The sequence below is a fragment of the Oncorhynchus clarkii genome, chromosome 1 (genome assembly GCF_045791955.1).
Source record: "Oncorhynchus clarkii lewisi isolate Uvic-CL-2024 chromosome 1, UVic_Ocla_1.0, whole genome shotgun sequence".
Classification (NCBI taxonomy): Eukaryota; Metazoa; Chordata; class Actinopteri; order Salmoniformes; family Salmonidae; genus Oncorhynchus; species Oncorhynchus clarkii.
This window is the reverse complement of record NC_092147.1, coordinates 80,203,574-80,222,722: the sequence shown is the minus strand read 5'-3', so window position 1 is coordinate 80,222,722 and position 19,149 is coordinate 80,203,574. Positions and strand designations below refer to the sequence as shown.

The window sequence follows — 19,149 nt, the reverse complement described above, 5'->3', positions numbered from 1 at the left end:
TGGAAAAACAAACCCAAAGTAATATATTCTGTGAACCTCCTGTGTGTTTATGAATGCATTGATAGTATGCCAGGAGCAATATCTATATTGAATGATTTATAGCAAGTACAAATCTCAATGTGCAGTACCACCTGTGTTGAATGCATGTATAACCTTTTTGCATTTATAAAGGCAACCCCCCCCCCCCCCCCCCCCCCCCCCGAGGTACACAGCATGACCAAAAGTAAGTGGACACCTGCTCGCCGAACATCACATTCCAAAATCATGGGCATTATTTTTGGAGTTGGTCCCCCCTTCGCTGCTATAACAGACTCCACTCTTCTGGGAAGGCTTTCCACTAGATGTTGGAACATTGCTGCATGGACTTGCTTCCATTCAGGCACAAGAGCATTAGTGAGGTCGGGCACTGATGTTGGGTGATTAGGCCTGGCTCGCAGTCAGCGTTCCATTACATCCCGAAGGTGTTTGACGGGGTTGATGTCAAGGCTCTGTGCAGGCCAGTCGATTTCTTCCACACCGATCTCGGCATCCGTTTCTGTATGGACCTCGCATTGTGCACGGGGGCATTGTCATGTTGAAACAGGAAAGGGCCTTCCTCAAACTATTGCCACAAAGTTGAAAGCACAGAATCATCTAGAATGTCATCGTATGCTGTAGAGTTAAGATTTCCCTTCACTGGAACTAAGGAGCCTAGCTCGAACCATGAAAAACAGCCCTTACAGTTAACCAGGGCAGGGCAGAAATTTGATTAACTGACTTGTTTGAAAAGTGGCATGCTATGACAGTGCCACGTTGAAAGTTACTGAGCTCTTCAGTAAGACCATTCTACTGCCAGTGTTTGTCTAGGGAGATTGCATGGCGGTGTGCTCAATTTTATACACTTGTTAGCAACGGGTGTGGCTGAAATAGCCGAATCCACTCATTTGAAAGGGTGTCCACATACTTTTATATATATATATATAGTGTTTACAGAAAGTCTTGTAAAGTATTACAGGGTGATAGAATGACATTGTGAATACATACAGAATCTATTGTACACTGGTGGCACAAAGAAAGTAAAATATGTATTCACCCCTTATAGATAATCTGAGAACCACCTATAGATAGTGATCCCACTGGAAATCTACAAGGATAAGGAAGGTGAACAATTCAACATTCATTGCTGCTCTGCTCTTACTCCATAGACTGGTAAAAAAAATAGTCTCTACCAAAATATACAGCCGATGTGCGCGAGCAGACTAGCACAACACAAGCGTACAGGAGTATAGGTGTGAACCTGTGTCTGTAGGTCACAGAGGGTAGCCAAACCCATGGTGGTCTTAAGGTCACTGCACTGTGCCTTGAAACCCTTTCACCGCACTCACCCCAGAATCTTCAAAGTGACCAACAGGCTCAACTCCAAGGTTCCATGGCCCACAGGGGTAAAACCACCAGGTTCTCTTAAAATTAACAGCATTGTAGCATCATCATCTGCTGCTTTTCACAGGCATCAGCAAGGTGAGGGCTAAGCAATGGCCTCAGCTGAGACACGCCAACAACTTGCAACATCTCTGACCCTATGACCAAATTGCCCAGCATTGGGACAATAAAGATTTTCTGAATCTGTTAACCATCTTCACACACTCAACATAAGCCCCTCTGCTTCTACGAAAATATGTCCTCCTTGTCCGAGTCTGGCGAGGTGGGTCTGGAGATTTCAAAGAGAGGCTTGGGGGAGCTGGGAGCTCTCCTTTGAGCCTTGAGGAGCTTCATAGCCTCTGCTAGCTGAATCTCCAGGCCGGCCATGCGGGTGTTCAAGGCCTTCAAGTCTTCTTTGAGCTCCAGCTTGAGCTCCAGGAGGGAAGCATGGAGAGTCTGCTCTGGGATAGGGTAGAAGGCGTGCTGCTTGGTCACCTCAGGGGGTACCACAGGGCTGCGGTCCTGTGGCGTGTTGCCCGTGGTTCGGGCGCCGTCCCCCACGTTGTCCAGGCGCAGATCACTCTTGGTAATGCCGCTGTCGCACGAGCCGGTTTTCTTGAGCGAGGTCTGGGACTCGTGGGCTGCCCCTGCCTTGGTCCGTTCGGGTAGAATCTCCATGGACTCGGCTTTGGACACCTTGGAAATTAAGAATATAATGTATTAATGCAGATGGCTGGAGAGCTAATGCCAGGATTCAATCGGAGGTTGGGAATCCTGGTCTAAATATGTTATGTTTCTCGTTATACCTTGTTCCAGTTGGACTCCTTGAAGCGACCCCAGCCTTTGACCTTGGCTGGCTCGGACAATTGGAGAGACGGGGCCTGGAGCTGGGCTTTTTCTGAGGGGCCGGAGGTTGTGGACGCCAAGATGGAAATTGAAGGAATGGGCGTGGCTGGACTTTCGGTGACAGTGACAATGCTGGTGGTGGTGATGATTTCATGGATGGGAATGGGCTCAACATAAACGGTCTGGCCTCTCTCCAGGTCATCGGATGGGTCAGCCCGCTCCTGATGTACACGGGCCTCCTTCTGCTGCCGGAACCGCTGGAAGAGCCGACGGACCGGATGGTCCGGCGGGAGGTTGAGGGGCGCCTCATTCTTTCGTCTCAGGCGCTCCTCCTCCTCTCGTTTCACATCGCTGATCTTTCTGAACACAATCTGTAGAGAGACAACAGGCTCTTGATTAGTTCAATTCAACTATGAACTCCATCCTGTGTTATGTAGCTCATGTTGTGCATCGGGTGGTATGTCTAACCACATTATGCTAAGCTATCCGGAGATTGCTGAAACTAATCAATAAACCAGAAGGTGCACTTTCAAATAAAATAAAAAATAAAATAAAATTGGGTCAATCAACTAAGTTTAGGTAAGTGAAAAAAACATCAATGTGTTTCTGCACCAAATTCAGCTCTGTTCGATGATGAGCTTCTCTGACAGTTAAGACTAGCACACAGGTAAGTATCTATAGTAGGTAAGCATGGAAGTGCAGGTACAGTGCATTACTAATTTAATCCCATCAGACTGAAAACACAGCAAATAATGCCTTTTAAGGAATCCCTCAAAGGAAATATAAACGACTCAATCATTATTTAGCAGAACTTTAACCAAAACACAAAGCAGCTATTTTTTATTATTCTGGGTGAAATTTAGAAAAAGATTATTGTATTTATGTTGATACTCTATTTTACACAGCAAATGTTGTCCATGTTGTCCCACAAATGACATTACTTTAACCATTCATGGTCAACACATTTCTTAGGATTTGTAAATAGATATTCATAAGGAAAAGCACACGCAAAATATCAAAGTTCTATGCTTCGTATTTTCATTTATTTAGAGCCAGCACAAACACCTAACGTTTCAACTAGGTCTTTTTCTAGGGTGTGCTGTGTGAGAAAACTCCTGCAGTCTCTATTCATACAAGTTTGAGTGAACAACAATTGGCAATAATTGGTCATTTCAATTAGACAATTGGATAGCAATCAATTAGTAAGTCACAGTTGACAATATTTTTTCGACATGCAATATTTACAAAAGTCTACGTACACAATACATTTAGACAAAATCATAAGTCAACATGATATTGATAGGGCATGTTTTTCAAAGCAACGCTCCCATGACTTGTGCAAAGGCAAAACAATATTGATAAAAATAAATCAAAATATGGCCATGATACATAAAAAATAAAGGTCTGAGATTGATTTCCTCATTAAAGGGATACTTTAATGGCAATGAGACTCTTTTCTATTTGAGCCAGATGAACTTTAAAATGCCATTTGTATGTCTCTGTGTTTCAGTATGAAGAAAGAGGCAGCTTTGCGAGCCAATGCTAACTAGTGTTAGCGCAATGACTGGAAGTCTATGGGAAAGAGAGAGCTAAAGAGGTAGAGAAAGATGGATAATATATGCAATGGAGTTGAAAAATATGAACTACAGGCAATCAGTGTTCGAACAGGAGATATTAAACAAAGTATTGATGAAAATGAGCTCATCTGATGATGTTCATTGCAAAAATGTACTTATTGATTCACTGGACACACACACACACACACACACACACACACACACACACACATACACACACACACACACACACACAAAGACTGAAATATTAAACATCAAATAGATTAGTATGGCTATCCTCACATCTATGGAGACAAAGATTTAGCAGCACATTCTAGATTGCATTTGAAAACTATTACATTTGAGCGAAACCCCAAACCCTGCAGACATATGCGAAATGCATATATGCTTATAACAAGTTATAAATCATTATACCTGCAAGCTTGTAGAAAAGTTTTACCCAAAAGTCCAATCTGCTGGTTTATCATTAGTAGTTTGTTAAACTACTTCACAACAGGGCAGGTGGGACAGAGCCCCACCTGTTTAGCTAAAAAATACATAAATATATATACAGTGCATTCTGAAAGTATTCAGACACCTTCCCTTTACCCACATTCTGTTATGTTACAGCCTTATCCTAAAATTGATTAAATAAATACAAATTCCTAGCAATGTACACACAATGCGCCATAATGACAAAGCGAAAACAGATTTTTTAAATTTTTGCAAAAACAGAAATAAGTTATTTATATAAGTATTCAGACCCTTTGCTATTAGACTTGAAATTGAGCTCAGGTGCATCCTGATTCCATTGATCATCCTTGAGATGTTTCTACAACTTGACTGGAGTCCACCTGCGGTAAATTCAATTGATTGGACATGATTTGGAAAGGCACATACTATATAAGGTCCCACAGTTGACAGTGCATGTCAGAACAAAACCCAAGCCTTGAGGTTGAAAGAATTGCCCGTAGAGACAGGATTGTGTCGAGGTACAGATCTGGGGAAGGGTACCAAAAAAATGTCTGCAGCATTGAAGGTCCCCAAGAACACATTGGCCTCCATCATTCTTAAATGGAAGAAGTTTGGAACCACCAAGACTCTTCCTAGAGCTGGTTGCCCGGACAAACTGAGAAATTGGGTGAGGAGGGCCTTGATTAGATTAGGGAGGTGACCAAGAACCCGATGGTCACTCTGACAGAGCTTCACAGTTCCTCTGTGGAGATGGGAGAACCTTCCAGAAGGACAGCCATCTCTACAGTACTCCACCAATTAGGCCTTTATGGTAGAGTGGCCAGACAGAAGCCACTCCTCAGTAAAAGGCACATGACAGCCTGCTTGGAGTTTGCCAAAAGGCACCTAAAGACTCTCAGAACATGAGAAACAAGATTCTCTGGTCTGATGAAACCAAGATTCAACTCTTTGGCCTGAATACCAAGTGTCACGTCTGGAGGAAACCTGTCACCATCACTACGGTGAAGCATGGTGGTGGCAGCATCATGCTGTGGGGATGGTTTTTAGCGGCAGGGACTGGGAGAGTAGTCAGGATCGAGGGAAAGATGAACTGAGCAAGAGCAGAGATCCTTGATGAAAACCTGCTCCAGAGTGCTCAGGATCTCAGACTCAGGCAAAAGTTCACCTTCCAACAGGACAATGACCCTAAGCACACAGCCAAGACAACGCATGAGTGGCTTCGGGACAAGTCTCTGAATGTCCTTGAGTGGCCCAGCCAGAGTCCGGACATGAAACCGATCAAACATCTCTGGAGAGACCTAATAATAGCTTTGCAGCAACGCTTCCCATCCAACCTGACAGAGCTTGAGAGGATCCGCAGAGAAGAATGGGAGTAACTCCCCAAATACAGGTGTGCCAAGCTTGTAGCGTTATATCCAAGAAGACTCGAGGCTGTAATTGCTGCCGAAGGTGATACAACAAAGTACTGAGTAAAGGGTCTGAATACTTATGTAAATGTGGTATATCTGTTTTTCATTTTTAATAAATTAGCTAAAATGTCTAAAAACCTGTTTTTGCTTTGTCTTTATGGGGTATTGTGTGTAGATTGATTAAATTGAGAAAAAAAAATATGCAGGTGTTTCAGCCTAGCTCAGTGCTTTCTGTGGTGTTGGGGCAGCCAGTGGAAAATACGGAGTGTAGGGGTTGGTAATGTTCTCTAGTTGAGCCATGATTGACTCAGTGTTCTGTCACTCAAGGGGACACTATGAGTAAAGCTTGAAAATTCAAGCCCTTGGGTGCTGCCATAGACTTACAATAGAAGTGCCATTCTTAAAAGGCTCAAGGTCATTGGCAACAGATAAAATTATTTCAAATAATGTTATATCTACCTTAGCTTTGATTGGACTGATCATGTCAACATAATACTTTCAAAACAATAGCTGGAAAGCTTGGATTGGACTGATCATGTTAACATCATACTTTCAAAATGATAGCTGGCAAGCTAGATAAGCAGTCGTCATCATGAATCAAGTCAACAATCTACTAGCAAATTATATTCAATCCTTGTCATATGAAGAGAAATGATGGATTATATAACGTATTGGTGCTCATCGGCCATTGGACATAACCATTACACAAGAAGTTAGAAATGGCAAAATCCATGAATGCTGAGGCACGACTGAAGCCTTGGGTTTGAACCCAGGATGTGTGACCAGCATCGTCTGGGTTAGAGGAGGGTCTGACCGACCAGGATTTCCTTGTCTCATGGTGCTCTAAGCAACTGCTTGTGGTGGGCCGGGCACCTGCAAGCTGACCTCGGTCATCAGCTCGGTGGTGTTTCCTCCGACACATTGGTGCGGCTGGCTTCCGGGTTAAACTAACAGTGTGTCAAGAAGCAGTGCGGCTTGGCTCTCAACCTTCGGTAGGAGAGTTGCAGATAAGAGACAAGATTGTAACTTCTGGCCCATGGCGTTGTATGTGAATGTTTATCCTTTATGTTTTTACCCTCTTTTTCTCCCCAATTTCGTGATATCAAATTGCTAAAGTTTGAATACATTGGCCATGCTGTCAATCCAGCATGACTTCTGCCACGTTCAAAACAACTGGAAACTCGGAACTGGGAAATATCAGACTTCAGTGAGTTCAAGACAACTGGGAACTCTGAAAGAAACTACCTTTGACTGGGAAAATAATTTTCAACGATCATCCAACTCGGAAAGTGGGGAACTCCAGCCTCTTTCTAGAGCCCAAAAGGACTGCCGCGCCACCGCTCCCTGTTCTAGGGGGCACAGCACAACAAGGTAAGTCTAAAAATGTCTTGTAAGTTGCTGCATGAATGATGTAATATGCCAGGGAGATAGCATTACTTTCGTGGCCACAGAATACATAAGTGTATATTGTGTAGTAAGCTGTTAGTAGCCCCTCATAACTTAGCCTACTGTTCTGACTTGGTGGTGCACATGTAACCTATAGCCTGTTTTAGAGAAATGTAATCGTTGAATATTGTAACAGCTTTCATTGTCTGCTTATATGCCCCCTTTATTTATCCTACAGTTCTGACTTGGTGTAGAGGGAGAATAATGTAAGAGCGATAACTACGTCCGTCCTAGCTCGGATTGCCTCTTATCCGCTCATTGTTCCCTTATGCCATAGTTTGTACATCTCAATTGTCAGTGAAACCACATTTGTTTAAGCAAGTCAGCCATGTCAGCTATGTTTTTTTAAAAGGCAGCAAATGAGGCTGAATGAACTGTTTTGCTGCCCCAAAAAAATTGCGGCACTTTGCCCCACCAAGATTTACATGCTAAAATCTGCACAATATAAATCCCAAACATTTTCTGCTATTATAATTCCTCTAACCAAGTAATGCGTTAAATATCAGATCTCTCTACAGGGTTCTAAGCCTCCAACCCCCAAGCGAAATGATGGTGTCATGAACATCGAAGTCAGAGATGTGGCTTGGCATCTATTATTCAGTGAGCTGCTGAATTGCCAGCTGGCTGCTTCAGAGAACAAAAGCTTCACGTCAATTGGGTATTTTTTATTTTATGTAAGGAGGCAAGCTTAATTTAGGTTAAGCCAGTGACTCTCATCATAGGGGGGGGGGGGGGTAATCATGGCAAACATTGTAACTGTAACGGTTGAGGAGGAGTAGTAGGAAGGATGAGGAGGAGTACCACTCTTCTGACGAGGAGGAGTAGTAGGAAGGATCGGAGGACCAATGCGCAGCGTGGTAATTGTTCATGATATTTATTATAACTCAGAACACTAAAGAACAATACAATAAAGCTACAACGAACGAAACGAAACAGTCCTGTACGGTGAATACACAAAACACAGAACAGAAAATAATCACCCACCACTCAAAGGTGAAACCAGGCTACCTAAGTATGGTCCTCAATCAGGGACAACGATTGACAGCTGCCTCTGATTGAGAACCATACCAGGCCAAACACAGAAATCCCAAATTATAGAAAAAATAACATAGACTGCCCACCCCAACTCACGCCCTGACCATACTAAAACAAAGACAAAACAAAGGAACTAAGGTCATAACGTGACAGTAACGTTAACTCTGTCACTAGCCCACATATACAGTGCCTTCAGAAAGTATTAAGCTTTAATAAATTCAGGAGTAAAAATGTCTTCTACAAGTCACATAATAAGGTGCATGGACACTGTGCAACAATAGTATTTAACATGATTTGTGAATGACTACCTCATCTCTTTACCCCACACATAAAATTATCTGTAAGGTCCCTGAGCCGAGCAGTGATTTTCAAACACAGATGTAACCACATAGATCAGGGAGATTTTCCAATGCCTCGCAAAGAAGGGCACCTATTGGTAGGTTGGTAGTGGTATTTTTTTCTTTTTTTAAGCTGACATTGAATATCCCTTTGAGCATGGTGAAGTTATTTCTTACACTTTGGATGGTGTATCGATACTAGAGGTCGACCGATTATGATTATTTAACGCCGATACCGATTATTGGAGGACCTAAAAAAAAAGCCGATACCGAATAAATCGGCCGATTTATATATATATACAGTATATCACAAAAGTGAGTACACCCCTCACATTTTTGTAAATATTTGAGTATATATTTTCATGTGACAACACTGAAGAAATGACACTTTGCTACAATGTAAAGTAGTGAGTGTACAGCTTGTATAACAGTGTAAATTTGCTGTCCCCTCAAAATAACTCAACACACAGCCATTAATGTCTGAACCACTGGCAACAAAAGTGAGTACACCCCTAAGTGAAAATGTCCAAATTGGGCCCAATTAGCCATTTTCCCTCCCCGGTGTCATGTGACTCATGAGTGTTACAAGGTCTCAGGTGTGAATGGGGAACAGGTGTGTTCAATTTGGTGTCATCGCTCTCACACTCCCTCATACTGACTGGTCACTGGAAGTTCAACATGGCACCTCATGGCAAAGAACTCTGAGGATCTGAAAAAAATAATTGTTGCTCTACATAAAGATGGCCTGGGCTATAAAAAGATTGCCAAGACCCTGAAACTGAGCTGCAGCACGGTGGCCAAAACCATACAGCGGTTTAACTGGACAGGTTCCACTCAGAACAGGCCTCGCCATGGTCGACCAATGAAGTTGAGTGCACATGCTCAGCGTCATATCCAGAGGTTGTCTTTGGGAAATAGACGTATGAGTGCTGCTAGCATTGCTGCAGAGGTTGAAGGGGTGGGGGGTCAGCCTGTCAGTGCTCAGACCATATGCCGTACACTGCATCAAATTGGTCTGCATGGCTGTCATCCCAGAAGGAAGCCTCTTCTAAAGATGATGCACAAGAAAGCCCGCAAACAGTTTGCTGAAGACAAGCAGACTAAGGACATGGATTACTGGAACCATGTCCTGTGGTCTGATGAGACCAAGATAAACTTATTTGGTTCAGATGGTGTCAAGCGTGTGTGGCGGCAACCAGGTGAGGAGTACAAAGACAAGTGTGTCTTGCCTACAGTCAAGCATGGTGGTGGGAGTGCCATGGTCTGAGGCTGCATGAGTGTTGCCGGCACTGGGGATCTACAGTTCATTGAGGGAACCATGAATGCCAACATGTGCTGTGACATACTGAAGCAGAGCATGATCCCCTCCCCTCGGAGACTGAGCCGTAGGGCAGTATTCCAACATGATAACGACCCCAAACACACCTCCAAGACGACCACTGCCTTGCTAAAGAAGCTGAGGGTAAAGGTGATGGACTGGCTAAGCATGTCTCCAGACCTAAACCCTATTGAGCATCTGTGGGGCATCCTCAAACGGAAGGTGGAGGAGTGCAAGGTCTCTAACATCCACCAGCTCCGTGATGTTGTCATGGAGGAGTGGAAGAGGACTCCAGTGGCAACCTGTGAAGCTCTGGTGAACTCCATGCCCAAGAGGGTTAAGGCAGTGCTAGAAATGATGGTGCCCACACAAAATATTGACACTTTGGGCCCAATTTGGACATTTTCACTTAGGAGTGTACTCACTTTTGTTGCCAGCGGTTTAGACAATAATCGCTGTGTGTTGAGTTATTTTGAGGGGACAACAAATTTACACTGTTATACAAGCTGTACACTCACTACTTTACATTGTAGCAAAGTGTCATTTCTTGAGTGTTGTCACATGAAAAGATATACTCAAATATTTACAAAAATGTGAGGGGTGTACTCACTTTTGTGATATACTGTATATATATATATATATATATATATATATATATATATATTGTAATAATGACAATTACAACAATACTGAATTAACACTTATTTTAATTTAATATAATACATAAATAACATTTATTTAGTCTCAAATAAATAATGAAACATGTTCAATTTGGGTTAAATAATTCAAAAACACAGTGTTGGAGAAGAAAGTAAAAGTGCAATATGTGCCATGTAAAAAAGCTAACGTTTAAGTTCCTTGCTCAGAACATATGAAAGCTGGTGGTTCCTTTTAACATGAGTCTTCAATATTCCCAGTTAAGACGTTTTAGGTTCTAGTTATTATAGGAATTATAGGACTATTTCTCTCTATACCATTTGTATTTCATATACCTTGACTATTGGATGTTCTTATAGGCACTGTAGTATTGCCAACTCTCGGGAGTTGATAGGCTTGAAGTCATAAACAGCGCTGTGCTTCAAGCATTGCTAAGAGCTGCTGGCAAACGCAGGAAGGTGCTGTTTGAATGAATGCTTACGAGCCTGCTGCTGCCTACCACTGCTCAGTCAGACTGCTCTATGAAATATCAAATCATAGACTTAATCATAATATAATAAACACACAGAGACACGAGCCTCAGATCATTAATATGGTAAAATCCGGAAACTATCATTTCGAAAACAAAACGTTTATTCTTTCAGTGAAATACGGAACAGTTACGTATTTTATCGAACGGGTGGCAACCCTAAGTTTAAATATTGCTGTTACATTGCACAAACTTCAATGTTATGTCATAATTATGTGAAATTCTGGCAAATTAGTTCGCAATTAGCCAGGCGGCCCAAACTGTTGCATATACCCTGACTGCGTGCAATGAACGCAAGAGAAGTGACACAATTTCCCTAGTTAATATTGCCTGCTAAATTGCATTTATTTTAACTAAATATGCAGGTTTAAAAAATATATACTTCTGTGTATTGATTTTAAGAAAGATTATGTTTATTCATCACCTGTTTGGCAAAGTAGGCTGTGATTTGATGATAAATTAACAGGCACCGCATTGATTATATGCAACGGCAGGACAAGCTAGTTAACCTAGTAATATCATCAACCATATGTAGTTAACTAGTGATTATGTAAAGATTGATTGTTTTTATAAGATAAGTTTAATGCTAGCTAGCAACTTACCTAGGCTCCTTGCTGCACTCACGTAACAGATGGTCATTCTACCACGCAGTTTACTCATGGAATGCAATGTAATCGGCCATAATCGGTGTCTAAAAATGCTGATTACCAATTGTTTTGAAAACTTGAAATCGGCCCAAATTAATCTGCCATGCCAATTAATCGGTCGACCTCTAATCAATACAGCCAGTCACTACAAAGATACAGGCGTCCTTCCTAACTCAGTTGTCAGAGAGGAAGGAAACCACTCAGGGATTTCATAATGAGGCCGATTGTGAATTTAAAACAGTTACAGAGTTTAATGGCTGTGATAGGAGAAAACTGAAGATGGATCAACAACACTGTAGTTACTCCACAATACTAACCTAAATGACAGAGTGAAAAGAAGGAAGCCTGTACAGAATAAATATATTCCAAAACATGCATCCTGTTCGCAATACGGCACTAAGTAAAACTGCAAAAAAATTGGCTTTGTGTCCTGAATACAAAGCGTTATATTTGGGGAAAATCCAACATATCACGGAGTACCACTCTTTATATTTTCAAGCGCGGTGGAGGCTGCATCATGTTATGGGTATGCTGGTAAAAAAAAACGGAATAGAGCTAATCACAGGCAAAATCCTAGAGGAAAACCTAGTTCATTCTGCTTTCCAACAGACACTGGGAGACAAATGCACCTTTCAGCAGGACAATAACCTAAAACACAAAGCCAAATATACACTGGAGTTGCTTACCAAGACGACATTGAATGTTGCTGAGTGGCAAGTTTTGACTTAAATCTGCTTGAAAATCTATGGAAAGACTTGAAAATGTCTGTCTAGCAATGATGAACAACCAGACCTTGAAGAACAATGTGCAAATATTGCACAATCCAGGTGTGCAAAGCTCTTAGAGACTTGGCCAGAAATACTCACATCTGTAATCGTTATTATGGGGTGTTGTGTGTAGATTGGTTTTCTTTACCTATCTATTTAATTAATCAACAAAATGTGGAATAAGTCAAGAGGTATGAATACTTTCTTAAGGCACTGTAGGCCCACACGTGCATAAGTCAACCCGGTCGCACACCCACTCACATGATATTATGTTTTTTTTTGGTCCCTATATTTTATATGATATTTTACATCCCTCCATTTCGTAAATGTTAAATCAAATCAAATGATATTGTCACATGCGCCGAATACAACAGATGTAGGCCTTACAGTGAAATGCTTACTTACAAGCCCTTAACAATGCAGTAAAAAAAAGAAGAAAATAAATAATAAAAGTAACAAATAAATAAAGAGCTGAAGTAAAATAACAATAAAGAGGCTATATTACAGGGGGTTCCGGTACAGAGTCAATGTGCGGGGTCACCGTTTAGGTGAAGTAATTGAGGTAATATGTACATGTACGTAGAGTTATTAAAGTGACTATGCATAGATAATAACAGAGTAGCAGCAGCGTAAAATAATGTGTGTGTGGGGGGGGGGGGCAATGCATTTGATTAACTGTTCAGGAGTCTTATGGCTTGGGGGTAGAAGCTGTATAGAAGCCTCTTGGACCTAGACTTGGCGCTCCGGTACAGCTTGCCATGCGGTAGCAGAGAGAACAGTCTATGACTAGGGTGGCTGGAGTCTCAATTTGTAGGGCCTTCCTCTGACACCGCCTGGTATAGATGTTCTGGATGGCAGGAAGTTTGTCCCCAGTGATGTACTGGGCTATACACACTACCCTCTGAGGTACCTTGCGGTCGGAGGCCGAGCAGTTGCCATATACCAGGCAGCTCAAGAACCTTTTGAGGATCTGGGGACCCATGCCAAATCTTTTCAGTCTCCTGAGGGGGAATAGGTTTTGTTGTGCTCTCTTCACGACTGTCTTGGTGTGTTTGGTCCATGATAGTTTGTTGGTGATGTTGACACCAAGGAACTTGAAGCTCTCAACCTGCTCCACTACAGCCCTGTCGATGAGAATGGGGGCGTGCTCGGTCCTCCTTTTCCTGTAGTCCACAATCATCTCCTTTGTCTTGATCACATTGAAGGAGAGGTTGTTGTCCTGGCACCACACAGCCAGGTCTCTGACCTCCTCCCTATAGGCTGTCTCGTCGTTGTCGGTGATCAGGCCTACGACTGTTGTGTCATTGGCAAACTTAATGATGGTGTTGAAGTCGTGCCTGGCCGTGCAGTCATGAGTGAACAGGGAGTACAGGAGGAGACTGAGCACGCACCCCTGAGGGGCCCCCGTGTTGAGGATCAGCATGGCGGATGTTGTTACCTACCCTTACCACCTAGGGGCGGCGCGTCAGAAAGTCCAGTATCCAGTTGCAGAGGGAGGTGTTTAGTCCCAGGGTCCATAGCTTAGTGATGAGCTTTGAGGGCACTATGGTGTTGAACGCTGAGCTGTAGTCAATAAATAGCATTCTCGCATAGGTGTTATTTTTGTCCAGGTGGGAAAGGGCAGTGTGGAGTGCAATAGAGATTGCATCATCTGTGGATCTGTTGGAGCGGTATGCAAATTTCAAAGCACTTCATGGCTACAGACATGAGTGCTACAGGTTTGAAACATGTTGGTATTACAGACTCAGACAGGGAGAGGTTGAAAATGTCAGTGGGTCAGTTGGTCAGCGAATGCTCGGAGTCCTGGTAATCCGTCTGTAAGTATTGACCTGTTTAAAGGTCTCACTCATATCGACTGCGGAGTGCGTGATCACAGTCATCCAGAATAGCTGACGTTCTCATGCATGTTTCAGTGTTACTTGCCTCGAAGCGAGCATAGAAGTAATTTAGCTCGTCTGGTAGGCTTGTGTCACTGGGCAGCTCCCGTCTGTACTTCCCTTTGTAGTCTGTAATAGTTTGCCAGCCCTGCCCCTCCAATGAGCATCGGAGCCAGTGTAGTACGATAAGATCTTAGCTCTGTATTAACGCTTTGTCTGTTTGATGGTTCGTCAGAGAACAAAGCTGGATTTCTTATAAGCTTCCAGCTCCTTAAGGCGGCAGCTCTACCCTTTAGCTCAGTGTGGATGTTGCCTGTAATCCATGGCTTCTGGTTGGGGTATTTACATACAGTCACTTTGGAGTATATTCCAGTCTGTGCTAGCAAAACAATCCTGTAGCTTAGCATCTGCTTCACCTGACCACTTTTTTATTGACCGAGTCACTGGTGCTTCCTGCTTTAAATTTTGCTTGTAGGCAGGAATCAGGAGGATAGAATTATGGTCAGATTTTCCAAATGGAGGGCGAGGGAGAGCTTTGTGCTCATCTCTGTGTGTGGAGTAAAGGTAGCCTACAGTTTTTCCCCCTCTGGTTGCACATTTAACACCCTGTTAGAAATTTGGTCAAAAGGATTTAAGTTTCTCTGCATTAAAGTCCCCGGCCACTAGGTGAATCGCCTCTGGATGAGCGGTTTCCTGTTTGTTTATGGCGGTATACAGCTCATTGAGTGCGGTCTTAGTGCCAGCATCGATCTGAGGTGGTATCTGGCAGCGACTAAAAATTCAGATGAAATCTCTAGGTAGATAGTGTGGTCTGCAGATTATCATGAGGCACTCTACCTCAGGCGAGCAAAACTTCGAGATTTCTTTAGATATCGTACACCAGCTGTTGTTTACAACTATACAAAAGACCGACACCCCTTATCTTACCAGAGGCTGCTGTTCTATCCTGCCTGTACAGTGTAAAACCCGCCAGCTGTATGTTATTCATGTCGTCGTTCAGTCGTGACTTTGTGAAACATAAGATATTACAGTTTTTATTGTCCCGTTGGCTCTTAGGTCCTTGATTTTATTTTACAATGATTTCACATTGGCCAATAGAACGGATGGCAGTGGGGGTTTACTCGCTCAAATAATCCTACGAATTCTCAGAAGGCAGCTCAACCTCCACGCTCTGTCTTTTCTTCACGCAAATTACGGGGATTTGGGCCTGTTCCAGGGAAAGCATTATATCTTTCACATCAGACTCGTTAAAGGAAGAAGCATCTACCAGATCGTAGTGAATAATCGCTGTTCTGATGTCCAGTAGTTATTCTCGGTCATAAGAGACGGTAGCAGCAATATTATGTACAAAATAAGTGTTACAAATTTTAAACAATTAAAAATAACAGTTGGTTAGGAGCAAGTAAAACGTCAGCCAGCCTCTCCAGCGCCATTCACAAATGGTCCGGTGGCGTTGCACTGCTGGAATAGTGACCGTACAGTATTACAGACAAAAAAAAACATGTTTTAAGGGAGAAGTAGGCATTGGTCTGAAGCCTAAAAATAAAGGAAATTCACATGAGCACCACAATACCTACTTCACCCATACTCTACCAAGGTTTTCCAGCACACAGCTTTGACCTACTACAGTAGCTATGTTGGTGTCTTGTACTTCAAACAGTGTATTCAGGTTGTATAGGATTCAACCCATCTCTAACAGTCTAATTCATACTCTTAGAGGAGGTGCTCTCATAACAATGTATAATGTTATGTTAGCTAGCTAGCTACAGTACAGCTGCTGGCTGGCTAGCTAGCGAACTAATCAAAACCACAATCATTGGCTTATCAAATCGAAAACAGCTCACTATTAACAACCAACCCATTGTTTCACGTTGGACAATCATCTGTATGCATTTATTGATTAACCTCAGCTTGAATACCAACATATAGCTTTGTACAGTAGCCTAGATTTGATCTCATACACTACACTTCTTTTGACTGCTTGGCTGGTGCAGGCGGCCAGCTGTGTTGTGGAGTTGCTGAGCAACGGAGATGCTGGGCCAAGTTTTGAACTCTGAAAAAGATGTGAGCATTGTCAGAAATTCTACAAAATGTAGCACCTCTTTGGTTCTCTATTGACACGTGAGAACAATAAATTATAAATGAATTAAAAACTGTTGCCCCTACAAGTCTAATGGTCACTTTACAGATGATGTAGTCTCGTTCTTATCCAATGCCTTGATATTGAGCTAGGTCTAGGGAACAAATTGTATTTTTTCCTAATGCTAACGACCCTGGAAAATAATTTCTTAGAGGTCATACAGTATCATATGTCTTGTTGTGTTAACATTTGTGGCTAACTTTAGCTAGAAAGTTAGCTTAACATAGCTAGCACGTTAGCTTAACATAGCTAGCAGGTTAATGTAACTTACCTAGCAGGTTAATGTAACATAGCTAGCAGGTTAATGTAACATAGCTAGCAGGTTAGCCTTACGTGGTTCAGTCTAGGGTTAGCAAACATGCTAAGTAGTTGCAAATTGGTATGGTTGTGGTTAACTAAAGTTGCTAATTAGCTATGATGCTAAAGCTGTCCTGACCCGATTCAAGACGCAACCTTTGGTTTGATAGACATGTGCCTTATACGCTCACCCATCCTCCCCAACCAACCTCCCTACTTTAGTTTCTGTCTAAAGTAACCTGTGGTCTTAAGTAACCAGACCATTTGTAACATATCATAGGTATCGCTTCCAAAAAAGGGTACTATCATAAATCTAGTCGGAGCGAACAGGCTGCACAGGCATACACATGTACACACACACACCTTATATATCTGATACAAATACAGACAACAATACTGGATGTACAGTATGGAAGCAAACATATTGTACTTTACCCAGTGGCGATTTTAGCATGTAAATCTTGGTGGGGGGATTTTTTTTGTGGGATTCATTCCAGCAAAGCCCCTACACAACACTAAACAATACATTAATTGCACAATAACGGTGACAAACGGTGCCCACAAACTATTAGTGCCTACATAAAGCTGTCCCAACAGCAGAGTCCCAACACCTTACCACCGCTACACCTGGCTATCAGCGGAGCCTTGTCTGGAAGAGAAACAGTTCATTCAACCTCATTTACTGCCTTAAAAAAACATAGGTGATATGACTACTGACAATTGAGATGTACAAACTATGGCATAAGGGGACTACAAGCGGATTTAAAATGTACAGCGACAGAATTCAGAACATGAGCCGTTCTTACAGTGTTCTCCCTGTACACCAAGTCAGAACCATAGAATAAATAAAGGGGGCATATAAGCAGACAATGAAAGCTCTTAAAATGTTTGATGATTACATTTCTCAAAAACAACATAATAGCTACATGTGCACCACCAAGTCAGAACAGTGGGTGAAATTAAGAGGTGAAGATAGACCAAATTATTAGGGTGAGGCACATGGGCTACTGACAGTTTACGGGAACAACGTACACTTAGTATTACTTTCTTAGCTACAGTATACATATCCCCCTGGCATATTACATAATTTATGCAGCAGCATACAATACAATTTTGGACTAACCTTGTTGTGCTATGCTCACTTGAATAGGAAGGTGGCGCGACAGTCCTTTGTGGGCAAATTTTGTCATCAAACTTTGTCAAATTCTGCCATTCTCTGGATTTATGGTGCTTTCAAGACAACTGTGAACTCCCCAAAAAAGTTGAATCATGATGATGTCAGTGATCTTCAGGTCATTGTTCTAGAAAGAGGCCGTGTTCCAGATTTACAATTTAGAGTTGTATCAAATAGAGGTCGACCGATTAATTAGGGCCGATTTCAAGTTCATAACAATCGGTAATCTGCCTTTTTGGACGCCGATTATGGCCGATTACATTGCAATCCACGAGGAAACTGTGTGGCAGGCTGACCACCTGTTGCGCGAGTGCAGCGTCAAAAGGACCTTGTGGCTGCAAGGAGCCAAGGTAAGTTACTAACTAGCATTAAACGTATCATAAAAAATAATCAATCGTCACATAATCACTAGTTAACTACACATGGTTGATGATATTACTAGGTTAACTAGCTTGTCCTGCGTTGCATATATATATATATTAATTTATCATCGAATCACAGCCTACTTCAACAGCCAAACGTGTGATGATTTAACAAAAGCACAATTGCGAAAAAAGCACATTCATTTTACAAATGTACCTAACCATAAACATCAATGCCTTTCTTAAAATCAACACACAGAAGTATATTTTTTTAAACCTGCATATTTAGTTCAAATAAATGCATGTTAGCAGGTAATATTAACTAGGGAAATTGTGTCACTTCTCTTGCGTTCAGTGCAAGCAGAGTCAGGGTATATGTAACCATTTTGTTGATCCCTGCCTACAGACAGAAACTAAAACAAGAGGCTCCCACGCTGAGGTCTGTCCAACGCTGGTCCGACCAAGCTGACTCCACACTCCAAGACTGCTTCCATCACGTGGACTGGGAGATGTTTCGTATTGCGTCAGATAACAACATTGACGAATACGCTGATTCGGTGTGCGAGTTCATTAGAACGTGCGTTGAAGATGTCGTTCCCATAGCAACGATTAAAACATTCCCTAACCAGAAACCGTGGATTGATGGCAGCATTCGTGTGAAACTGAAAGCGCGAACCACTGCTTTTAATCAGGGCAAGGTGTCTGGTAACATGACCGAATACAAACAGTGCAGCTATTCCCTCCGCAAGGCTATCAAACAAGCTAAGCGCCAGTACAGAGACAAAGTAGAATCTCAATTCAACGGCTCAGACACAAGAGGCATGTGGCAGGGTCTACAGTCAATCACGGACTACAGGAAGAAATCCAGCCCAGTCACGG

General features: G+C 42.4%; 1 protein-coding gene across 1 annotated transcript in view; it reads right to left on the bottom strand.

The window, feature by feature from the left end:
* Positions 1 to 1,644: 1,644 nt before the first annotated feature.
* LOC139417943 (voltage-gated delayed rectifier potassium channel KCNH1-like) overlaps positions 1,645 to 19,149 on the bottom strand; it is an 85,950-nt gene continuing 68,445 nt past the window's right edge. The window contains exons 15-16 of the mRNA XM_071166956.1: positions 2,205 to 2,615; positions 1,645 to 2,094 (exon numbers count right to left, since the gene is read on the bottom strand). Coding sequence (XP_071023057.1) covers positions 1,645 to 2,094; positions 2,205 to 2,615 — 861 coding nt within the window. The remainder of the gene's footprint in view (positions 2,095 to 2,204; positions 2,616 to 19,149) is intronic.